Source organism: Furipterus horrens, unplaced genomic scaffold, assembly GCF_987537825.1.
Source record: "Furipterus horrens unplaced genomic scaffold, mFurHor1.1.pri manual_scaffold_2, whole genome shotgun sequence".
NCBI classification, from domain to species: Eukaryota; Metazoa; Chordata; class Mammalia; order Chiroptera; family Furipteridae; genus Furipterus; species Furipterus horrens.
Genome location: NW_028327172.1, coordinates 137,680,337 through 137,706,824, shown reverse-complemented (window position 1 = coordinate 137,706,824; position 26,488 = coordinate 137,680,337). Strand labels below are relative to the sequence as shown.

Sequence of the window (26,488 nt, the reverse complement as noted above, 5' to 3'; positions counted from 1 at the left end):
GATCAAAAGTATCATGTTCTGAATAGACCTGAAAACAAGACATAGTTAGAGGCAAGATAAAGGCCTTCACATGTCCTCTGAGGCTGACAATGGTCCCATTTTAGTCACTTTTTATAATACCTGACACAAAATCTTGGCCCCGCTGAAAGGCTGACTATAAAGTTAGACTTCTCTGGCACTGAGAAGATAAAATGTGTTGATTACAAAGTACCAATTAATTTGTACAGAAACATCTGTAGTGTCTGTGTGGCAGACCAAAGATGCGGCCAGCTTGGCTAGATTTTGCTAGTTTTCCTTTCCCAATGACCTCAGAAACAGCAGCAATCTCTGAGATGGTTTAAGTGGCCACTGCCTTTAGTGACAGCCCTGGTGCCCCCTAATGCAAAGTGGTATGTTAGGTGAGGCAGGTGACATTCACGGCCTGGAGAGTTTCTCAGGGTCAACTGCACTCTCTTAGCCAGAGCAGATGCTGAGTGTTCCCCTGGCCCGTTATGGAGGAGGTTCCTCAACCAATGGGCTCAGCTCAGGCTTCCCAATGGAATCTCATCATATCTGATCTCAATAAACCAAGCGACTTATAACGTGAGAAGTAAATCTTCACACTAGCTATGGTGGCTTTGATTTCTTAAGATTTCATGGACCCTATCAGCTATGTCAGCAGAAATAAGTGCCTGTTTATTAAAGCACAGGAACAGAATAATTTTGATACATCCTGCAGCTGGGCAACACCTGGATACACAGTCTATGTCCACTGCGCCACCTCTTAAGGCAAAAAATCAATGATTCTTTTTCCAAATGGTTTCCTCCTTCAGAGATTCCCCTCCTCCTCCTCCTTTGTTCTCCAGGCATTTTGTGACCTGAGCACCCACTGAGGCCCTTAGGTGGCAGGATCTACAATATTACCCCTCCATATTCATACCATCAAATTTGTTTTGTTTTCTTGCAGGTTTCCGCAAGGGTTAGGAGTCCCATTATGAGAGAACCAGCCTTCATCCTGTGTGGCCAATTCTCATCTATTTCAACAGGTTTGAGATGGGCTTTTTTGGAACATGCATATGGGGATATTGGATGGAGATATTGCTTTTTGCTTCACCCCATTCCAGAAGGGAAGGTCTGACTGTAAGTTCACAGTTGCTGACCCATGAACTGCATTTTATTTCTCAATCATCATGGAGAAAGAGAGAAAAGAAAATCCATCTTCTTAATGTTGTCCTGGATATGAAGCATTTTCTGAAACTTGATATGGGAGCAATCCTGCTTTATGGGACTTCGGCTGAGACTATAAAGCATGAATGTTCTGAGGGAGGAAACATTAGCTGGCCAGTTGTAATGAAGTTCCACTGTATTCGATTCTCCTAGGCAATGAAGATGAACCTGTGGTCAGTTTTAAGTACTGGGAAGCTATAAAATATTTAGGTTGTCATTCCTTTCCCAGTATTAGCTTTGTAATAGCACTGTGGGACAGGTAAGAAGCGTATCCTATTATCCTTACTTTTTAGATGGAGAATCTTGACAAGCCACTTGAGACTTGAAGGGGGCATGGAACAAATCAGAAGACAAGCCAGGATAATATCTGAGGCTGCTGCTTAGCAAAGGATGCTTAGCCTCGCAGAACTACCTTCTGAGCCTCTGCGGGAGAGACTTTAGAGCAATATCCCTAGTGATTCTATTCTGCGGCACATGTGCAGGTCCTGAGGCAAGGTGACTGTCCCTGACAAGCAGAAACAATCCAAGAGGATGTGATTTCTAACTAAAAATTAAAACCCACCCAACAGCCCACTGACTTAAAATGATTTCTGTATGAAGAAAAACAAAATCCTAAATTCTTCCTGAAAGGAAGTAAGTTCTGTAGCAAGTGCTCGATTAAGAGAGAAAAAGTGCTTTGCCTCAGCCTCCTATCCCTACAGGGTTTTATAAGGCACCTCTAAGAATCAGAAGTAAAAACATGCTCTGAGTGCTCCAGTTCTACAGAAAAGGAAGAAATACTGCCCATCAGTAGATGTTGGAAGTGACTTTTTGACATCAAAGAGTAAGAGAAAAGGAGGGAAAGAAGAACCTGGAAAATGTGGGCTTTTTGTGAAAAGAAAGAAGAATCCTGACAAGGAGCATTATGATGTAAAATAAAAATGACTTCATATTAAGGAATCTTTGAGAGAGAGCTGCCATAATGTCAGCCAGCATGCTGCCTTTAAATCTTGACACCTGGAAGAGATGACTGGGTGGACAATGGGAGTCACAGGGAAAGATGTCACCAGCATGGATGGAAGGGAATAATTGCAGTTGGAGGCCTCCTGGTGACAATTTTGAGAATGCAAACACAGCTGCAGCAGCGCCAAATATAGCTGGCCATGACAATGACATCTATAAAGTTAATCATTCTGAAATATGCCACACTTAAGAGTCAACCAGAAAACTCAACACCCCTTCCATAATGTAGGAAGAAGTCAAAATACAGTTTTATGTACAGAAACACGCAGCTGCGCCAGGGGAATGGACTGCCAGCGACGACTGAGCTCTTCTGATGCCGCCCTCCTCTCTCTCATGGCTCCAGTTCGCAGAACTGTGTTGGGAACAGATGTGGCCCCTTCCCTTGAAATTTAGAGAACGTATCAGGAACAGGAAATAAAATGGGCTTAGAGAAGCCCGTTTAATCTTAAGAGATTAAAAGGACTGAAAAGATACAAATCAGGAAAATATAAAAAAGGCAGAAAGACAACTTTGAAAATAGCTATGCTGTTCGTGACCTATAGGAAGCTAGGTTGGGGTACAAAGAATCAGGAGGGAAGAAGAAGCAGAGGCAGCTTAACGAAATAGACATCCCATCCTCTATACCAAAAGCTTTCCTTCCTCATGCTTTGTCATAGCATCTTTTTCCCTTTTATTTGTCCTCTAAGAGTTTTCCAGGAGAAAATGATATGTCCAATTTCAACCTCTATTTGTTCACTTGCATGACACCCAATGTTTTATTCTGAAGATGCAAAGAGAAAAAAACAACTGTGTGTCAGAGCGAATGCATGTGTTTAAGCTGGTTTACACTAATCTGCCCCCTTACTGGCCCATCGATTCCCTGTAACTTTGGCTTTTTCAAGATGTTCAGTTTATATGCTGAGTGCCCATTTGGCATAATCACAATTTCAGAGATTCCTTTCAACAGCAGCAGGAAGCTATGGGATAACATATATGAATCACATAAAAAGTGGCAGCAGTCAGGAATTTGGTCTAGCTAAGACCAGCGGTGTCCACCCAAGAAAATATCCATTTTGGGTCTGCTGTCCAAATTCTCATGTGAAGGGTCTTTCTTTCTTCCTCCTCTAAACCTAAGAGATCTTGACAGTAGCAACACCTCAACTGTAACTGAGACACAGAAGGGGGCCCCAGGGAGTTTGCTGCAAGGATGGAAAGGGCTGATCAACTGGGAAGGGTCTCAGCTTGTCACCCAGTCAGGTATGCCAGGATCATCAGAGTAAACTTCTTTTCACACTTTTAAAAGACGCAACTCTGAGGTTCTGAGCCCAAGAATCAAAACATAGTCCTGAGACCCCGGCCAGGTAGCTCTGTTGGTTAGAGCATTGCCCTGCAATGTCAAGGATGTAGGTTTGATCTCCAGTCAGGGCACATAAAAAAGCAACAAATGAAGCCATAAAGAAGTGGAACAACAAATCAATCTCTCCCTCTTCCCCACCAAAATCAATAAATAAAAAAATAAAAAATAAAACATAGTCCTGAGTCAGGTTTCTGCTATATCACTAATCTGAAGTACTTCCTTGGTTAAGAGGCTAAACCTTTCTGAACCTTTAATTTTTCAGTTACAAAGGTAATAATCTGTAAACACATGTTAAGCTATGTAAGAATTTCTTAACTTTTATAGCTAAAGACCATTAAATGTAAAATAGTTCAAGAAAGTAAAGATTTATGCCCAATAAAACAGTTCTCATATTTTTTTCATATATCCATATATATATATATGTATGCCTATTGACCACAGCCAATGAATGAATAACAAACTATTTTGCTTTTCTAGCCTACGGGACCAAATGATTTTGTGTCAGATAAGTGTGGTACAACTTTCCTGCTACAGGGGAAGACTAAGAAATAAGGACATAATTCATGGAAAAGGATATTAAAAAACCACCTTAAAATTTAATGAGCCTAAGTCAAGCTATGGACTTCCTTTAGAAAAAGCATGGGAAGTAAGCCTTTAAGCACACCATCACAGAATTACAGATCCTACTATGGAAGCTGAAGAACTACTCATCCTTATGGTACTTAAAAAAATGTTTTAAGCTGGGCAAAAGTTATGTCAAAATGTTAATCAAATCAGTTGAAATCAATTGCATTCTCTCTAAGGAGTGAATCAACACCATCATTTGTGAAAGTAAGAAATCTTCAGTCCTATTTGAGCCTATAAATGTCAGACAAAACAGCTGGGGGGTTGTGTGAACTTATTTCTGTGCTTATGACAGAGAGAGCCACAAACAGTTTCAATGAAAAGAAAAACCTCTTCGACTTCTTTCACAGTTAAGGCTTAAAGTCAAAACATTCTGTGCACTTCATTTTTAAAGCACTATTACCACTGAAGAAATCCTATGTATTGGTCGTCTGTCCATGTGACACTCAGAGCATTTAAACTGAGATCGCTTCAGAACAGCTTTCTTCATTTAAAATCTGGCCTTACATAAAAGGCCAGATTAGTCTGTTAGAAAAGTCCAGAATAATAAACTGAAATGCTATGTTAGTCTAAATGTAGCCTAAACTTAATTTACATATATCTTTGGGAGGGGGAAAAATGTGTCTAATAATTTGCTGGCAAGTTGGCTCTGAGGCATTCATTCCAAGGAGTAATTAAAATTTAACCAAAAATGGAATTTGTACTCATGTCATTTTGAAGGCCATATGATTACAAATTTATTAGCCTTCCATTTTAAATTATAAGCCGATTTGAAAGCATCGCTCTCAGTATCGGAACATAATATACAACTTGCACTCCATGAAACAGACTGAGCATAAAGCTCTGGGTGTCGCAGGGTGACAGCGTAAATCTCAGACGTGCTCACCCGCACTTCAACCGCATAACTGGAATTGCATTTCGATAACGCTAGTGGGAGTAATCATTTTCTGTTGTGATTTAGGACAAATGGGAAGTGGCTCAAAATCTCCCTCAATATTTCCCCCTTTCTTTTAAAACTCTTTAGAAGGAATATAAGGCTCTCAGTAAACGAAAAAGGAAATCCCAGAGGGAAGCAAGGTATCTATCCGTCCCTTCACTGCCACATTCAGAGGAGGAGAATATTGGATAGCACAGTTAAACAGTGAAGACGCTGAAGGGGAATAATTATTTGACAATTACCTGAGAGTATCACATTCACTGCGCTAATTGGTTTTTGTTTCCCTCAAAGGTCCTTCCAGGAGTGCACAGCTCTATTTCTCTTAGATTGAGCAAAAGCTTTTTCTTAAAGAAAAATAAAAATACATTTTCTGCACTGCTACACAAGTAGCACACGGTTGGTGCCGGCTTCTTAGATTACGGGTCCCTCCTTCATAGGGGGCACAGACACGAGGGCATGGGCATGTGCAGGAGCTGATGAACTGGAAATCATTAGATCCTTCCAACACTCCCTTCTGCTCTTTCCCAGAACAAATATTACATTGAGAAATAGTGACTCCTTTGCCTGTCCTAATCCACAAAAAAAAAAAAAGCAAAATAGGACCCTCCCCTGAAAAAACAGAACCCTCTGCTACTAACACTCTAAAGTGGAAATACAGACTAAGTTTGGGTGAAGTTCAGCAAAGAAGTGTAACACACGAATCACTTATTAATTCAGCTCATTGCAACATGTTGAAAATATCAAGTTCTCACTGACATGTAGATATGGTAACGGACATTTATAGTACTGTTCAGCAGTTACGAGGTTTGTTTTTAATTCACTGCAGTGACACCAGACCATTGATGTTCGGTCTCCCAAGTCTACATAGACGCCTCCACAAAGAACTCCACCCAAATTTTGACACAATACCTAGATCATGTGTGTGTTGGTTGTCGGAAAGTTTATCCGATTATTTTGTATGCCAAAGCATTATCTGTCTTTTTATAAGGAGTGCATGAGTATTTAACTTGTAAGAAACAAAATCATAAGTTAAGGAGTAAAGAGAAAGGAAAGTTTGGGGATTTGTGTTAAAAAAAAATTGGGAGGAAGGAAACTGCAGCCCTTTTTTAAATCAGAGGCCAAATATACAGTTATTACTGCTGTTGAGTGGGAAAAATACTGAGGTGAAAAACATTCTAAATGATCATCACATAAAATCTTAATTACTAGGTTCATATCTGAAAATCCTATCTCTTTTTCATCTTGTTTTGCTAGGTTGTTGTACGCCCCCCCCCCCCCCAGTTCACTGCATCTCCTCAACAGATGCCAGAGTAATCTCAATCCAGCAAATTACAATACATAGCAAGATTTAACAATAAAATACCACCTCTAATCCAGATCACAGATAACTGTACTGTTCTAAATGCCAATGTGGGATGAGTATGGGGTCTCAGGAAGCAGCTAGTATTAAAATATGCAGTGCTGAGAAATCCCACCTGAAAATATAATTTAAAAATATCCTTAAAGAACCACAGGTATAGCTCTTCCTTTTAGAGTCTCCTCATTTTAATTATTTCTTATGACCGTCATGGAATCAGGTGATAAATCTCAGTTATCTCTGTACTTTATTATTTGTAATGACGTTTTCCAAGGACCCTTTAAATGCCATCTTAAAAAAAAAAAACCAAAAAAAAAACAGGCCCCATTGCTTTTGACTTTCATTTTGCTAGTACTTTGTAAACCAAAAATATATTTTTTAATTAAAATATATCCTCTTTAGATAACTGAAATACGGAATAACAGTGTAAATTTGAATCAAACTGGAGCATAACAGACTCAGTTTGAATCAAATTAGAGAGACAAGTCTGAAAAGGTGGTATGTAGTTCCTATAAATGCTCAATCATTCCCATATGGCACCATTTTGCTTTTCTGACCCCCCCCAAAAAAAACAAAAAACTAAGTCATATTTAGTTCACAGATCTCTCTTCTCTCTCATTAATATGCAAATGTGCATTTATAACACACACACACACACACACACACACACACACACAAGCCAATCACAGCTTTCTTGTTTCTTGCCTCTGTGGCACAGGCAAGCATGTAACCTCTTTAAAGATCACCTGTAAAATGGGTATAATATATAACCACCCTGCAGATCTACTGAGAATGTTAGAGACTATAAATAAAGTCTCTTGAGACATAGTAGCCATTCAATCAGTGACTCATGATTTTGTCAAATTAGGGGAGACAGGGGAAGGCAGTAATTATGTTGCCTTCTTAGACTGGTCACATGGTCCCTCTAATAATTTCTTGATCTATAAAACTAGGTCTGATGAGATGGTTTCTAAGGCCCCTTTCAGCTTTAACAATGACATCCCTAGAACCAACTTTAAGTTTAGTTAGACAATGGTAGATATTTCTAGTTATCCTAACTTGTGAGGACTTAATGAACAGAAGGAAAATTCACCAAGCTGATGATTGTACACTTAAGACATCTTCTTTATTTTCAGTAAGGTTACTTACCAATTGTGGGGGAAAAAAATAAGATTTCATTTTCATTTATTGGTAGCTTCTCAGCATCTTGTTTTAACATCATGAACCTAAACTAATACTTTTGCAATTGCATTTATAGATTTTTCCACATGTCATTTCTCATTTCCAAATTATTACTTATTTGTTTGTTTAAAAAAAATCACTTAAAAATCCTACGTGCATATCTCATCATTAAAAAGGTGAGAAAAGGAGGAAACACACCCCCCCAACATCAATCCAAAACCAGCTATCCCAGTTGAAAACAGATTAAAAAAAAAAAAAATCAATCCCTAGTTTGTTTCACCATACTTTGTTGTAAATGATATTCTGTAGTGACACAAAGACAACAAAACATTAATAGTTAAGATGATTTAAAAGGTCCATTTCCACTTACAGTTTTATTAATGAATATTTAAAACTGCAAGACTTAGAAGCACATGTCCTAACAATTCTATACCACCATAGAGCCTTCCTTCTGTGACCTGGGCTTTTTAAACACTGGATGGCTTGTGGGGCAATAAAGTGTAGTTATTCATCTGCAAAGCTATTTGTGCATCTGCCTTGAGGACTCAAACATATCTTACAAACGTATCTGATATATTCTCCTGGGAAAATGACATTGAAAATACATCCTGCTGCTTTAAAAAAAGATCAACACCAGAAAAGCCTCTATGCTTTATTTAAGTTCCTTTTGGAAACAGGCCAATACCTAGGCCACTGAAATTTAATGCAAAGGGCAATATACTGTATGTGACAACCAGTCTGGAAAACACTGAATCCACATTGAAAATATAGCTATCTCTTCAACTGTTTGAATATGGTGGTAAGATACACTGCTAGGTGGGTTTCAAGTGTTTTCAATTGGTTATGTGCCCTCCCACACACCTCTGTATCCCCCAAAGTTAGTCTCTAATGGTTGTTAATTGCCAACTTTTTTGGAAAACATACTACTACATTCTCAGGGCTATGGAGACAAATACTAAGAATATCGTTTACAAATCCTCGTTTTTGTTTTATTTTTAAATAGTTGACAAACACTGAAAACAATTATGTCTGATTCCAAAGGACATCATTTAGAAATAACCAACATCTGGAAGAGAAGTGGGGTAGAAGTTACATTAGGATTTGTACGTATTCCATGGCTAAAATACATAGATTCTATTCAGAGCAAACAGTTTGAACAAGCCACCTACATGCACCTAATGAAAAGGACAAATTAAACATTCATAATTCAACTGACAAGAGACAGCACCTTTCGGAGGCCACTAACACTTTAAATTCAGAGAGCATTCATTAGCTAGATATATTATGGTCACTTACACAGCAGGTGACCATAAATTCAAAATCCAGGCCAAGCCAATTCTTCAGTTCAGCCCCATCATTCCTCTAGAGAGGAGAAACACACACAATTTGCAACAGCTAATGTGCACACATGTATTGTATAGCTATACATGTATATATTTAAGTGGACAACACAGAGATCTTTTTAAATATGAGAATGTTACTAATCAAGATTAACTTCTCCGAGAAAACTGCTAAAAGGAAATTCAATATTTTAATTTATGTTATCTATTATCTTAGTTGAGATAATGAACCTGATCGAGTGTACAAGTAAAGTTAATGTTCTTAATATCCACTGAAAGGACAATACACATTTAACAGATTCTATCATTCCCCCTTCCCCATTAAAAAATTCCTAGGGGCTCAAATAACTGGCCACTGTGGAGTTTCTCAAGAATCTCTAAACTCATAACATTTAACATACAAGAAAAACAGTCTAGCATCGTAGGGGAAAGTTAGTTGCCAGGGAAATGGATCATAAAGCTCGGAATGGCATGAAAATTGGTAAGAGTACAGTAATGTGCGAGAAAGAATATGGATGTTAAGTCTTACAGTGTGCAGAATAGGATGCATTTTATGTGGACTCTTACCAAGGATAGCAGCCCTTTTCCCTAGATTAATCGTAGCCTACTGTCAACATTCTTGCCTGATAACTGACAATTTCATATATTCCATGTCCGAAATGGACACAGACCTTTCCTACCCACTCCTGGCAGTCCCTTTCCTCTCTCTTCAGGTTTTCTTTTCACAACACGCTGACATACAGATAGAACCTACTGAGGTGATAAAGTTTCTCTTGCCAGTTCAGGCACTTCCAAGACGAACCAGCCAGATAAAAATGAGGCATAGTTTCCTCAGGAATCCCAGCGCTCTACTTTTCCCAATAACCTCTATCCTAGTTTGACGACAGATAAAACAACCAGGAACACATTAATTATTAAATTATAGGCTGCATATCAGACAAAACCACCATGATTACGTAAAAATTACCACTAAATTACCACTAATTTCTGCAACAGAGCACACCTGACTATTGTGCTTTATAATTACTCTCCACCACCACCACCCTTTTCTTTCTTTCTTTCCTCTTCTCTCCTTCCACTCTCCCACTACAGAAAACGAATCTTTGCAAATGTAAAGTCCGATGAGCGGATAATTTGGTAAGAAGGGATCTTTAAATGGGCCACTGGAGCTCCAACAGCCCCGCATTTCCAGTGACATGAGCGTGCACGCGCGCACTCCACCCCGGGACGCCGCGCCCCGCTTGGCTGTCTCCAAGCCTAAAGCCCCCGGACACCGTGTCCCGCTGACCAGTCCTCACTGGGTCCCCGCTCACGTCCGCAGGCCTGGCTCACCGCTCTGCGACCCGATTCCGGACCCCTGTCCCCGCGCTCCGTCCTCCAGTCCCCGTGCCTCTCGGCAGGACAGGACACTCTCCCTCCTCCCAGCGCCCAGCGCGGGCTCGGAAGACCAGGGGAGGCGGCTGCTTCGGGCCACCACCCGCGTTCCCGGGGCGGAGGAGCCACGGAGGTTGTCTCACCCTCCTCGGGGATCCAGGAAGGCGATTTGGCAGTGGCCGCCCGGACGGGGGGCGCAAGTAGAGCGCCGGCGCAGCCACACGTGCCCCCGGGGCCCCACTCACATTCGGTCGGGAACTAGCAGGCGGCCTTCGACCATCATGTCCGGGAGGAAATCCAGCTTGAAGGCAGAAGTCATGTTCGCAGCGCACGCGGCGCTTGGAGGGCGGGTGGGGGCGGGTTGGGAGGGGGGGGGGGCTGCGGTGCGCGCGTCCGAGCAGCCGCGGGCAGCAAGACAGGCAGGGACAGGTGCGCGCGGCCTCCCCGCGGCGGCCGCCGGAGCTGGCACTTGTCACATTCTCTCCCCTCCCGCGCTCTGCCAATCCCCTCCGAAATCTAGCGCGGAGGCCACGATCTGCGGAGCGCCAGGTGCTGCGAGCGGAGGCGGAGCTCCACGCCCGCGCGCGCCGCAGCTTAACCCCTGCGGGCCCGCCCGGGGGAGGGACCTGCCCAAGGCAGGCGGTTAGGGCAGCTGGGCTACCCGCTTTAATATTAGCTCAACTTTTCATAGGGTCCAGAGCATCTAGATAGCTCACCGCACTGAGTCTGCCCTGTACCTCCCAATTTCCCATTTCCAAGGCGCCCGGCAAGAAGAGAACCGCTGCTAGGTTTCGTGCTACTATGTGGCCAAAGCCTACTTCACTTCGCGGTCAAAACCAAACTCCCAAAGCCACCAAAGTGGAATCATTCCAAGGGTTTGTTTAAATGCTCTCGGTGTAATATTCTTGCCAGTGTACGAACTAACCAAAATAATTGAAATAGGACTCCTGGTTTAGCCAAAGTAAAGATATCATAAATGGCCCAAGTGAAATTTAGGGACTTCTCTCAGAGCTTTAAGGAGAAATATGAATCAATCTCTGCACAGTTATGTTTCCTTTAGTATCATCTTGAAAACACTAAGAAGTATACGGTACTGAAAATAAGAAACAGTAATAAATCATGTTTTCTTTTAAAAAGATAAATTACAAACTTGTCATTTCCAAGTATTTAATACAATGATTAAAAACCAACAGCGACTTCACGAAAGAGTGTTAGGCCTATAATGACCATGAAGCTTAAATTACCATTTAAGATTGGTGACTGATATACAGATAGAAATTTTGAAAAATGACAAAACTCTTACAAATAAATAGAAGCAGATGAGTTTGATTTTCCCAGGTCATTCGGTCAAATTCTTAAAAGATAAGTAATTTATATAGTGGCATTCTAATTTAGCGTTCTCCTTACTGTTTTACTGTTTGGTTATTTGGATGAAACTGAAGTTTTCACAATGTCACATGTATGTAAGACTACTCCATAGCCTATTTTACATTCTAAAGCAACATCATAAATTGCAGAGCAGACATTAATAGTTTGCCTCTTGGTAGTCACAGTAGCCAGGGGGTTAAACAACTCAGTCACGACTAGTTAAATGGATCACTTGTAGTTAAATGTATCAAACACAACAATATGGAGAAAAACATCTTTTCTCACCAATTTCTTGTGTGATAATAAGACCTGACCAGCTTTAGAGGTTATGAAGGAAAATAGGTATTTATATACTAAATTTAAATTCACATACCGACTTTAAATCCAGGCTTGATGCATTGAGCAGTATGGAGTTAACAGGCCTGGAGTATTCAATTAAGACCAAACATACATAATTCACTTGATTTCCTTCTTCAGCTGAACAATATATCCTGACTTTGACCAAGATAATCCTAATTTCAAGACAGTTAATATAGGATTAGGACTAAACTTCATTTGAAAACATTGCCTTTCTAAGGAACCAGGTTCATAAGGAATTGAAAAACAGATGCAATAAAATGAATTCTTATATCCAAAATGCCTGAACTTTCCCTAATAATACTGTATTACATTATTCCCTCCCCCAGCTACTGCAGGCTATTTTTGAAATCGTAAGAATTTTGTTGGTCTTTCGGTAATTTTAATAATTAGCTGGATAAAGAAGACAAACCTTGACAGTTCTGGGTTTTCCACACATTATTTACATAAATCCCAAATATATATAATGAGCTGGCTATATAACAAATTTATTTTAAAACAAACAGAACCAGCCCCCACAAGAGAGGCAGAGCATAGCTGTAGGAATCAAAAGGAAAACAATGTTTTCAGATCAGCTATGGAATAAAGCGCCATCTATGTCTACGTTCTAAAGATGGAAAAGGCTTCATTAACATGTACACTTCTGAAATCTTTATTTTCCCTTTAATTGCAACGGAATTAGTTGGGAGAAGCTGTGGGGAAGCCCTCTTACTGACTTAAGCCTTCTCAGCAGTTTGTTAAATTCTTGCCACCAATCCCTGGAGGCAATCGTGGATTCAAAGCAGCTTTTAATCATACTACAAGGAGGGTGAAGTAGTATGTAAGTAGGTCATAGAAAAAGAAACACAAGTGCATAGGTTATTGCCTTATTTAACAAATAGAGTGTTCCAGAGTTTTCAAAGCACATTTGCTTTATCATTTAAAGTTAGAAGCAAAACTAGAGTCAAATATAAAAGATCACTCTTCAGTGGGATACAGTGACAACATGAACCGAGGAAAGCTACGGGGTACGGTTGAGTTTAAATAGTTTGGCAGCCAAACTATGTAGTGACTGCATAAGCACTTGATGTAGGTACCAGAGAGAAACAAATACACAAACACACGCACACGCACACCCCACAGGGTTTTGTTTCCATGATATGGGCACATGTATGATAGCCGTTTTCAAAAATACACATTTCAAGAGCTCTTGAGCTTAAAAACAAAAACAAAGGCACCCAACCAAATATCACCTGATGAAAAGCTTAAATTTCTCATTTCACTGCTTTGACAGAGGGCAAAAAAAAAAAAAATAAATAAATAAAAAATAAAATAAAAATCTGAAGACAACTCAATGGGGCCCCTTTTTCTAATTTTCATGCAGTAATGAGCCATCAGGTATCATGTTTTGGCAGTTGGAGTTATTTGGCAGACAGCTCCACTGGGCCACTGTTGAACTCTGAGGTTCAATTAAGCTACTTTATAGCCAAGGATCTTATCAACGGCCGTGAGAGAGGATGGGGCCATCAGCAGACTCCTCTTGTGGACACAACCTGGTTGGTGACACCATGCAGGACCAGGCTATTTCCTCACCGTTTTAGCTTCATTGTAGAAAAACCTCAAGCTCTCCCCTAGGTCCATCTCCCTACCTTCCCTAATTGTCTCCTTTAAAAAAAAAAAAAAAATCAACTTTCTATTCATTTCCCAAACAAAAGGCAATTCAAGAATTGGAAGCACTTCAAGGGAAAGTTTCTGAATGACCTCATTTTTACATGAGGCATTCTGAGGCAGGCAATCGGGGGCATGGTGCTGCTTCAGCAAACCCCTTTTCCTCTCACTCCTCATCGCAAACAGTTTTAACCGATGCGATAGTTTGAGCTCTGAGTTATCAATGACATTTAAAAAAAGAAAAAACAGCAACAGCAAAAAAAACACCTCTGTAGAAACAGAGTGCTAATAAATGTATTTATACATACAGTATGCACTGCTTGAAATCAAACAATTCTCTTTCTGTCACCCCATTCAATTAACGAACCCGAACACAGTCCCTCAACTACAGACCTACCAACATCTTTGCACAAAGTCTATACTATAACTTAGAGACTGGTGCCTGATAGACAGTGATTGATGTTTGTAACTAAAGAATCTTCTTTTCCTGCAGACAACCCTGGATATTTTATGACAAATCTCCATTTAAAAAAAAGTGTTCCTTCACATAACTTTATGCATCACCATCTCTTTACAAGTAGACTATCAGCTATGCAACTATAGATGAACCAGCACTGTTCTGTCTACTCATAAAGCCACCTTCACAAAAGGGTTCCGCCCCTTACTTTTGCCTCATCTTTACAAACTAGAATCCAAAACATTTCCTCTACCACATTTTCAAATTCAAATTTTATTAACATAGCTGTTTATTTGTTTGTTTGTTTTAAAGTCCAGTGTGCTTGCCGAGAGCCATTTGGAGCAAGAAATACAGGCCCTATTAGGGGATTTCCCATCATTTCCAACCAATAAATTTGAAATCCAGGTGAATTTTAAGTACCTAAGAGGGCATCTAACATTGTGTCCATGTGTTTGTTCTTGGCTTACCCAGTTTCATTAGTGATTTGCAAAAAAACAAAACAACAACAAAAACCCAGATCTTTAAGTGACACATTGCCAATATATCTTTTCTTAGCTCCATCAAAGTATTGTCTAAAAAAATAAAAGCTTAAGTCACCAATCATAAGTTTAAAAAGATCACCTTATTATTCCCCCACCCATCCACTTTGAAAGCTTCTGGAATGGAGATTTTTATCACAGTCTTGAAACGACTTAAGTGAAATTAAATGCCAATAAAGATGAAATCGTTATTAAACTCATATTTTACGTTTTACGGGAATTGTAAGGAGTCCCTCTCCCTTGAGAACAGCTGCTACTGGCTCTTTGCAATCTTGTATTTTTCTGAATCTGTTTTTAATAGAGCAAAAATACATAATAGTGAATTTATCTCCCTTCTGAAGAGGCCCTCCAACTGAAGACTATTCTCTGCATACATACCTTCGCGCTCGGAAATGAGGCGCCCCTCTAGAGCTTTCAGAAGCTTCCTTTCCAAGGGGATGAAAGGTTAACACTGTGGATCTGTCAGAGCCAGAGCGCAGCCAGCTCATCACTTCCCTCTCTAACTTGCCTTTCCTTTTGCCGTCTCTCTCCATCACACTGTTGCTGACTTCTTCGTTTCCCCCACCCTCAGCTTTCTCCTTTTCCCGCTTTGCTCTCTCAAATGGAAGCCAGACAATGCCAGAAGCTTCCCTCTACAGCTGCTTGTCTGAGAGGCAGGTGACTACAAAAGTGAAGTGACTTGTTGGTTGCTTATCTGCCAGAGAAATCAAGTTTGCCTTTGCCTTGACCAAGGCTCTTTTCTGGCCTAGGAACAGCTGTCTCTCGAGTTGGGCTGACTTCCAGACATTACCAAGGGGGTGGAAGGGGGAGGATGTAAGACTGTGTCCCACAGAATGAGTCAATTGGATGTGAAAATTGGGAAGGAGAAAAATAGTGAAAGGATGGGGAGATGAACAAGGCTTGTCTGTCCAGCATGGTGATTTGTACACAAAGGCACTCAGGAAAATAACCTCTGAAGGAACGTTTCAGTGGCCTCTTGAAGATGCCGAGATTTGTCAGACTATCCCAGATACCCTTATCTGGTGCCAGCCTGGCGGCAGGGACAACATTTATACCTATCAGAATGAGGATTTTAGTTCTTGGCAATCTACCCTTGAATACTCCTACCCCCACAAAATGTTTTCCCCAATTGGCCCAAAGTGCTCATCTTACTGTCACGTGCTGACTGCTTGATGACTGACCACAGCTGAGTGGCAACAGCTGGGTGGCTACAGGAGCACGCGGAGAGAACACAGCAACAGGTGGGGGTAAAAGGAAAAGATGTGGAAGTTTAGCCCTAGGGTGGGGTTGCCAGAGACTGGCCTCAGCAAGAATCAAAATCTCAACTTGAGAGGAAATTTCTGCGGGCTTGATAGCCCCAATTTGCTGGAATGTATCCCCTTTCCCCGAACAAAGGAATTAAAGTGAGGATTAAGGAAGCAAAAGCCTGGGGTTCTGTAAAACAAAATACACGAATCTACTTTACCCAAAATGATGACAGAGCCCCATCAGAGAGCTCTCGGTTACAAGGATTAGAAGTCATCTGATACGGTGCATGCAGGCCAGACTTTTTAAGGCAAATGCTATTTTCAAACTGAGTGAAAAAGATTATAAGATTTAACAACCACACCTGTTGGATACTGCATTTGATTCTGCCACAGAGTTGATGGACACTGGGAACATGTTATTTAATTTTCCGATTCATCACTGGACCTTTGACATATGTTTGGCCATCATTTCCTCGTGGGGATGAATGGCTGGAAAATCAAAACCTACCGTGATCCTCAGATAACAATGTGTTAGCCTAATTATTCCTACAGCAATTATGTAACCAACTTACTGAAGTGACATGGAGGTTGAAATACATTAAGGTTTTGAGTACAGGAAATTTATTTTTTCCCTGTAAAATGGTTCAACTCTCTAGCCATTTTTAACTTATGATAGAGGTTTCTAAAAAATCCCAAATGACTTTTTATTTAAATTTGCTTTTGATGCTAATTCGCACGAAATCCATTAGGAAAAAAAAAAAAAACTTTTTTGTTTTTTTTTTTCTTTCTCTTGAAAAAGCTACCCAAAATCTTCATGGAAAATTAGTGTAGCAAGCTACTCAAGTTAAGTGGAATGTGTTCTCTCTTGTCTTATCTCTACTGCTGAGTGTAAACCTTTGTGTGACCTAATTGCTTAGGCTCCCCATGCTCTCTGGAGACTAATAGCTACATTTGCCCTATTTCATAGGAATATGGCAAGGTTAGAGAGGGGGACAGATATGAATGACCTTGAGGATCTGAAAAAGAAAGGTGATACAGCTCAGGATTTATTTTGCTCTTTTTTTAAAATAAAAAGAGAAGCCCAGGGTTTCTTTTTCTAAGAACATCTTCCCTCTCCTCCTCAGTCATCCACCCTTCAAGGCCCAGTTCAATGCCCCCCTTCTCTGCACTATACCACTCGATACCCTCTCACCCTGTTCCTTCTGTTTCATGACTGTTGTGAAGGCTGAGACCTTGTCCTATATCGAGCACAATACATCATTGTCGCTAGATTGGTTATGCTGGCAGTATGACATATTTTGGCCCCTTATGCAGGTAAAAAGTTACACTTCAATGTCATAAAGCTTTAAAATACTCCATTATTCCTTTCAACATCTGTTCCCATTTTACAGATTAAAGCCTGAGAAAAGTGAGGCTTAGGAAGCTTTAATTCAAAGACCTCATGAACAAGGAGGACATAGAGGATTAGAACTCAGAAGCAAAATACTGCTGAGATTTTTTTGCTTTCTTTTCCCTTTCTTATTGCACAGCTTAGACGGTGGCAACATTAGGAGGTGTGTACAAATCAAAGTCCATGGTGGAAATGCAGTCCCAGAGGAAGATATGACTTTAAAATATCAAATATCCAATTGTTATCTTTTCAAGGTGTTGTCCGGGGAAGGAGTTGGTTGACATCTGAGTTAGAATCCCTTCCTCTACAAGCTGTGTGTCTTCTAGGCCTATTTATTACTTTACCTCTCTCAGTCTCAGTTTTTTAATCTTTAAAGTGGGAAAAACAGAACTACCACTAAATCTGTGAGAATTAAATTAGATAAAAGAAACCACCAAGCGTAGTGCCAGGCATAGAGTTGATTGTTAATAAATTTTGATGTTATTCCTTACCTCCAATTATAACATTCCCACCCTCCAATCTTTGTTTAAACCTGGAACCAGCAGGTGGAAAGGAAATGAAAAAGCCAGTCTAAACCTTACTGTTCTATTGCATTAGTGTTTCCACTGACATGTCTACATGTAAGGCCAGCAGCCTCAGCCAGAGGGAAGAGGAAGGTTGTGGTTTATGGAGAGCAGGCGCTGAACATCCAGGGGCTTGGAATGAGATCTCATCCCTTTTTCCAAAGAGAAGGTCAAAATGAACCCTAACCACTGCCACCAGGAACTCACGCCACCCACCTCCAACTGTGCGCACGTTCATGTACAGAGGTGCTTCTTAAATCCCCTCTGAATGAACAGCAAGCCTCTCACAGAACCCAGAGGGGAGCTAGGGTCTCAGACTAAGATATTAAAAAAGCATAACATGACAAAGACTAGGCATTGCCCACAGCCCTTGAATTATGGAGATGGGCAGCTTCATGGGAGCGGTGAGAAGCACCCAATCCACGTCTGCATTGGGCACAACTGTGTCCTTTCTAGTTGGTGCACATGCCACCTAGAACCAGCAGTGCCATCCCTGAGTTTCAGGAGAGGTTTTACTGACTGCAGCAGCCGTCCTTCTCAAGATAGGCATTTAAAAAACCCTGGATATTGTAGGTGTATCAACCTTAAAACTTCAAACCTCAAGCTCTGCTTGGCCAGGACAACAAAGCTGGTTGAACTGAATGATTTTATAGGAAAATTCTAGTGTTTCAGTTTCTCAGAGGGCATGCTGGCAAGTCCTGCTTCATAAACTCCAGGATTCATCACAATCCTAAACAGTCAGTCATGGACAGGTCAACTTGGAATGGGCTGAGGGCGCAGCTCGAGCTGTCCTGCTAATATATGTCCTTCTGGGTCAGTGTCATCCTCTCCCCACAGATGCCAGTTCCTGTTAACTCTGATAGTCTTGACATACAAAATGTGCTTGGGATCAGTCACACAGTGAGAAGAATGCTATGAAGAAGACAAACACACCTGTGCGTGACAATTCTTAAAGATGTCATGTAAAGCAGAAGACCACGTTTGGGAACAGCGTGTACTTCAGCCCAAAGCAGGATTAAGCAGCACATTTCTGAATTGAATGGAGGTTCAAACACACACACACACACACACACACTCTCTCTCTCTCTCTCTCTCTCTCTCTCTCTCTCTTTCCCTCTGTCTCTCTCTCTTACATGTACATCTGGCTTCCCTCTCAATCCGATCTGTGTAGATTGGTACCACGTGATCAGAAAGGTGCTACAGCTCTAGGACACTTCATTTTGAGTCTTAAGGGGCTACCACATGAAAACCTCACATACGCTTTCCTTCCTCTGACACCCTCGTCCCAGTGTCAGTTAAGGAAAATACCACGGATTTTAATCCTCTCTCAATCACTGCTGCCTCATCTTTCCTGCAGAATAAAAGTCACTGTGAGTTTAGAAAAACTCTCAAAGCCAATAAACATAAGCAATCAATAGTTTTATGAAAGGGGGAATCCCCCAGGAATTACCAAAATGTAGAAAGAAATTCACGAAGGCTAATACAGAAGATCAAAAGCAACTGAATAGACTGTGTGTTACTGCGGGAAGAGGTGCAGAAAAGTGCAATGGAGCTGGATGAGATGCCACTGAACAAACCGCTGTCTCAGTGACTTCTACAGAAATCTCTCTATGCAAGAACCGAAGTCGGAGATTTCTGATTTCCTCACTACCACGCTCACACCAAATCAAGGTATGTTTTTCATTCACAAACCTTGACCCCTGGAACGGAAGCTATCAATCCCACACGGCACTCTTCCTTTTGCATTTTACCTTCCTTTTCATCAACCTTGGTGCTTCCGGGGCTGTGAGCAATGAACTTTCCATCAGCCACATTTTCACCTAATTAACCCCCTTGATTACAATAATTAGTATTGATTCACTCTTGCAATGACTTCCTGTGTATTCAAGCACAATCTGTACTTGCTATAAAGTTCCAGATATGAATATTAATCAAACACTCTTCTTTGTTTTTCAGCCCCAGAGGGGTATTTTGCAATTGTATACACTCATATAGAAAGAAAGAAAGAAAGAAAGAAAGAAAGAAAGAAAGAAAGAAAGAAAGAAAGAAAGAAAAGAAAGAAAAGAAAGAAAGGAAGGAAGGAAGGAAGAAAAGTGGTGAGGTTTTATTTTAACAAATAAAGGAATACTAATACACTGAGGTTACAGATCTGAGACTGTAGTCTGCTGAACACATCTATGTGGATATTTTGGAGGCCTAGGTGTGACGGGACTCAGGATGCAATCGTTGCTCTATTGAAAGAAGCCATTTTTCCAGTTTGGATCTTTTGCTATTCCTTTTCTGCAAGTCTGAGTTTAGAATTAAAATTTACTTTAATATTTGTTTAGGTCACTATTGAGGGGGATCATCACACATAAAGGCTGATGGCAGGATAAAGATTACATATAATGTTACTGTTGTGAAAATAGATGTAGACAAGTTTGCCAACTTCAGGCAATCTCATACCTTCCCATTAGACTAAAGGAAAAGACAGTATGTATGTGGAATGCTGGAAATGGGGGGTCTCCAAATTCCATTTTGTAATGGATCAAACAGCAGGAGAAGCAAATCAAGTAAGAAGGGATTTGCCTCCTTCATGAACCTGAGAGCATAAAGAAGTCCAAGTGAATAGATCTCAGGTAAATAATTAAAATTTAGTCAAAAATTCAACATGGAGGTTGCCAAGTTAGATCTTCTTTTTTTTTCTTTTTTTCCAGTGTGCCCCTGACAGCTAGCGAGCACAGGAGACTACTCTTCTTCCAAACCACAAAAAAAAAAAAAAAACAAAAAACGTTGCAACCTTTGTTTTAGAATAAAAATTTCCCATTAAAGCAGAATCTAGATAGGCTGGCAACATTGGGCTAGCTTCAGTTATAAAGCTTCACCAATTACCTTTTATGAGCTCATCCTAAAAGCAATTATTGGCATACTCGATGGAGTGAGCAGTTCAGATCCCATTGGAAGTAAGAGAACATAATAAGTATGCACTTAAAATCCACTCTATTCACAATGGATAACTTTAAAAATATCATTATGCTGCAGATATGTTTTGGATCCACCCAGGCTCTGAATATATTGTCCATAAAAAAATCTATACTTGAGAAGGCAATTATTTAGCTGTAACACTAATTTGAATTACTCTGAATTATTGCATAACATTTCAACTTAAGTTTAAAACATTGAAATGTATGTCCAAAATCCAAAAAAGTTAATATTTCATAATGTGTTTTCATAAAGAATACATCTTGTTCCTTATTTACCAGTAATATCACTAATTTAAACCATGATATTTAAAAAATTTTCCCTTTAAATAATTCCCCTTCTGTTTTTAAAAATTAGGACCTTACTCTCTCTCCATAAGTTTACTAATATATTTCAAAATACTGTTCTGACACAAGCAGCTAATTAAAGCAAAACACTAAAATGTTTGGTAAAAATTATTCTTTACAGAAACGAACCCCAGTGAGGTGATTTTCATGTAAATCAATTACCATTTAATATTACAGGATTTGTTCTTTTGTATCTAGTATGGGGAAAAAAAATGATTTCAATATTATGAGAAGTTCGAACCAGATTTTCCCACTTTCTCTTTTTGAAGTCTCACTGTCTTCATCTTAGAAACCAATGTTTATGTTATAAAAAGAAAGATTTTTGAAGATGTGAGAAATGTTTGCCCTGCATGGAAATGCGTTTTATGAGCACATAACCGTGTATCAGAAATCAGTATGTTCCACAGAGATTTGTAACTTAACAACATGAAAGGTTTTATAATAATGGTTTGTGACCAAAATTATGATGGCAGAAGTTCTCACTTGTCCTTGAATTTCTAAACTGTTTATCTATCTGGATGCAAAAGAAGAGATACAGACTAAAAATTATAATTTACTTAAACACAGAAATATTCCTCTTAACTTCTCTTTCTTGGTACATTCTTTAAGTTCACCAAATTCGCAAATTTTAAATCCCTAAGCATCAATACTGTATAGGCATGTCTTATAACAAGGTATTTGCCAGAATGATAATAGTATTACAAGCAGTCTCAATCAATATGTTTCTTTCTGTAGTTAACAGAGAGGTAAGCAATAAATCTCTAACTTAATCCAACCCACATAACTGCAAAATGCAAAAAGCTCTAGGAATGGCAGATATCAAATTTTTTAAAAGCACAAACCCACAAACAAGCAGTGCTAAAAGCTTTCATTCTGTATAGTCTATACAAACAAGATTATAGCAGATAAAAAGGGTGTTTAGAAAGCAAAAAAAAAAAAAGGCCCAGACATGCATTAAGCTAGTTTGACAGCTCCATTGTTCAACCGGTCCCATTGTCAGACCCAAAGATGTATTCAGTGCTACAATGTCTGCTAGCAAATAAACAAAAGACTACATTTTTCAAAGCAGGATGCCAATTCTCTCATAATTCTTTCTCTGCTTCCAAAAGGTCAGTGGTGGCTCATTCTTGGTATGCGAGAGAACCCTAACATAGATGGAGGAAACAAATATTTGTTCTCAATGCACAGGGACCCAGAACGCCATGCATGAACAGAGGTATTTAAACAGGTACACATTTTGGCAAACAGGATAAAGTGATCCAAACCTGGTAACACAGATCGGCTATCTAGGTAGGCTAAGTCCAGAGTAGAGTGGTATTTGGAACGCAAGTCTAATATGGGGTCTCCTTAGCTCCTTTTTCGGTGATTATTCCATGCAGAATGCATAATAATGAAAGAGGCTTAGAAATTGCAAAGGAAAAGACAAACCAAGAGCTAGATTCGGAGCCTTTAAAACGAGCCACTGGCCACTCAGAAATCGCAGCGAGCAAAAACATGATGAGCTTTCAAAGGCGACTCGTGCAAATAGAACTCGCACACAGCAGTCCTTTTCCTTTCTCTCGCTTGCTCTCTCTTTCTCCCAATCTCTTGGTCTTGATTTTGTTTTCCTCTTTCTCTCTCCCTCTCTAGATTTTTTTTTCTCTTCTAAGATAAGGAAGCTACTTGCTTCAGAGCATGATTATTGTTTCAGCCAGTTCTGGAAATGAGAAAAGCATACATTAAAACAAAGGCCACCACAACATACCTTAAAAGCAGCTCCTCATTTCTCATAGTAACAGCGGATTTGGGACAGCGCATGCTTTCTGCACTGAGACACTGATAGTCTCAACAAAGCCAGTTCAGAAGTGCGCTCAAACATCAATGCCACAGTAGCTGTTCACTAATGCGCGCGCTCTCTCTCTCTCCCTCTCTCCCTCCCCACCTCCCCCTTTCTCTCTTGCCCCACTCTCTTCTCTAGTCAAATTCTGAATGGTGGAGCAAAGGGGCTCCTGCAGACTCACTAAATAGAAATAATCCTCTCTGACAAGTTATGTTGTCTAGGCGTATTTTCACATTAATACACCGTGCTGCCTACAGGGGTCTTGTGTGCACTGACTCAAGCCTGGCTGGTGTTAGTTTTCCTAATTATCATCTTAGAAAATTGGAAAAAAATATAAGGGACTCATTTACCTTTCTTTTATTTCATAGCAGAGTCATTTTCTTTGCTATCAACTATCAGCAGGCATCACAGATAACAAGAGAAGATGTGGATAGACTGGTATGCTGGAAGGGATTTTTGCTTCTTTTTTCGGGGACACTGAATTCACAGTTGGATTCCTCAATTCCTCTGCTCTTGTCCTCAGGAGGAGTGACAAGGTCAAGACACTTAGTTCCCACCCTGGGTCACGGATGTGGGGACAGAGATTGGGGAACTGGGAGATATTTAACAGAGTTCCTGCAGATCAGAACCGTAATCACCCCAAAGCAAGGCATCTAGAGGAGGCAGGCAATGCAAAGATTGGTCACACTGAAGTCCTAACTGACACTGGAGCACCTTCCTCAGGGGGCCAATTGGGTGCTCTTTTCCAAAATAAGAAAAACCTGCTTCCCTACTTCACCATACTCACTGGGCTTAGCATAAAGTTAGCCAGGGAAAATACACATAGCACATATGTTTACTGGAATTAGAAGAATCCCAGGCAGATTAGCCAAGTAAAACAGCAAGTTAAATACACACAGAAAAGACGAGATGCTACAGACAGAATAGGCAGTTGTCCAAAAGTGCAGATGAAGGCACCGCTCCAGGAGGTGTGTGCTGACAGGAAGCCAGGAATGCTCTCATCCCGGATGGAACAACCCAGAACGCCCCCCAAAACAAAGCTGGATCCCTGAATGCCAGTTCCCTCACCCCCAGGTCACCTGTTCTCAGTGACAGCCTGGAGTTAACGCTTTTGTAGGAATAATTGTGGAGTGAGGAAAATAACAGTGCGCTCTGTTTCCTTCCTATTTGAAGACCTGAAATACACCCCAATATCTTGCTAGATCTCTAACCTCTGAACTTAGTCTTGACCCACAGCTAGGGAAGGGGAGACCTTCTGGACGGGGATGAAGGTCCTTGACTCTCCACTGCACAGTGATCTTGCTTAGATTATCAACTGACCTGAGGACAATAAGCCAAGGTGACAGCAGTCACCATCGCTATTTCTGGAAGGCAGTCAGATAACGTGATAAATAACTTGACAAAGGTCAAATAATGAAATGAGAGCCCTGTCCCTAGAACAACCATATGTTTAAATTTCCTGCCTTCATTATAGCCTATGAAAGTTATCGGGTGAATATATGAAAGCGAATGACCTTGTCAGGGAAAGACAGCATATAAAATCTAAGCTGTTCTTTTGGAGCCAGATAAACATGTAAATGGGTTTAGAACCAGAGAGGCCTTGGAGATAAAGGTGTGAGCCATGCCCTAGGGACCTGTGGTGGGTGCTGAGGCAGCAGTCACTTCACCTCTCTGCAGCTCTCTTTGCCCCAGCAGTCAAATAGGGGCGGACAGAAGCTAATGTGTTTGAAAGCACCTGAAGAGCCAGCTGGTAATGAAACTGGGTGTGTTCTGTCACTGCCAATATTAATAAAAAGGAGAATGAGTGAACTGCCATAGGCCACGGTTTTGTCTTTTAGAGAAAGGTAAAACTATGCTGCTCAGACAGAAATCCCTTTTTTTAAACACTTCCAACCAATTTCTAGTGTGGCCTGAACTATGATGCAAGTCCTAACATATAATGATAATGTTTTTCCTTATCCATAAATAGATTCTTAGCATTGGAAGCAAATGCTTCGGTATATGGCACTATTCCTATAATGAAATGAATTATGGGCCCGTAATAATAAGGACTGGAATTGAATCAAACCATTAAATATTTTATTTTCTCTCCGCTTCCTTTTCAGTCTAGGCACCCAAATAATGAGAAAACTACAGAGGTAAGAGTGTAGTACTTGTCCAAACTCCATTACTGACAGATTTGAAGGTCTTATATCCACCAGCTATATTGCTGAATTTGTGGTTATAAAGATAAGTGAATAGAAAGAAGGTATGTTATTTCTAACATTTATATATTGTTATTGTATTGTAAGTCTCTGTTTCCAAATCCATACTCAATTAATCTTTGTACTTCTTAATCCGCCAAATAAAATAACATTCCCTTAGCTGGTTCCTAATAAATATTAGTTAAATAAAAAGATTAATTTATTTTTAACTATTGGAACTTTGGAGAGAGGACTACAACTGACCTGGGGATAATCAAGGTCTGAACTCCACAGGTCCATTTTTACGTATTTTTTTTTCCAATAAATACAGTAATGTAAATGCATTTGCATTCTCTTCTTTATGGTTTTCTTTTCTCTAGCTTACTTTATTGTAAGAATACAGTACATAGTACATATAACATAAAAATTATATGTCAATGACTGTTTATGTTATTGGTAAGTCTTCTGGTTAACAGTAGGCTATTTGTAATTAAATTTTGGGGGAGTCAAAAGTTATACGTGAATTTCTGACATTGCCCCTAAACACCACATTGTTTAAGAGTCAACTGTATTTTATTTTCAGACTTCCTGCATGTAGTTTCTTCAACAAATATGCAGGGAAAAAAAAACACTTTTTATTCTAATTCAGTCATTCATTTGGCACAGCAGACAACACTGAGAATTCCTTACATGCCATTATGTTTTAAATTTCACGACCCTTTCACATTTATTAGCTCGTTTGATCCCCATAATAACACTGTGGGACAGGCAGGGCTGGTGCTGTTACTTCTCAGCTGAAAAAGTTCAAGTGCTGAAAGAGAGTGACTTGCCCACAGAAGGCGCAATAATGGCCAAGCGTGAGAACTCAGCCTACAACCCCCGGGCCTGCGTTCCCTCCACTGCACCTACATGTGACCATACTGCTACCCTGCCCGGTTCACAGGCACACCCAAGCAAACCACAGCTTTTAAGTGTTTAGTGGAACAAACCTCACCCTGTTCTAATGTGACAGTAATAACCTTAGAGGTTAGGCAGTAAATCAATGCAAAATTGATTAAACGGCTATATTTTGGCTACTAGTATTTATCAATTCCTTTCAAAAAGTTATTCAAATGAAGGTTGAATTAAAACTAGACAGACTAAGTACTTTTGGGGACAAGTTATCATTATTTGGGGGGTTACCTACAAATAACAGTTAATTTTTAACAATCCTGATTACTAACTTTATAGGGAATTTTTTTCAAAAGGATTA

At 40.1% G+C, this 26,488-nt stretch overlaps 1 protein-coding gene across 9 annotated transcripts in view; it reads right to left on the bottom strand.

Moving 5' to 3' along the window:
* Positions 1–26,488, bottom strand: part of CELF2 (CUGBP Elav-like family member 2) — a 402,001-nt gene that overhangs the window by 286,172 nt on the left and 89,341 nt on the right. For 4 of the 9 annotated variants that reach the window (XM_090266498.1, XM_090266501.1, XM_090266500.1 and 1 more), the window contains exon 1: positions 10,604–10,703. The exons of 1 other annotated variant lie outside the window; for it this stretch is intronic. In XM_090266498.1, the coding sequence (XP_090122624.1) occupies positions 10,604–10,677 (74 nt within the window). In that variant the 5' untranslated portion in view covers positions 10,678–10,703. Of the gene's footprint in view, positions 1–10,316; positions 10,358–10,603; positions 10,704–22,978; positions 23,056–26,488 lie in introns of those variants that run through there. 4 more of the 9 variants (XM_090266496.1, XM_090266499.1, XM_090266497.1 and 1 more) reach the window with 3 other exon arrangements.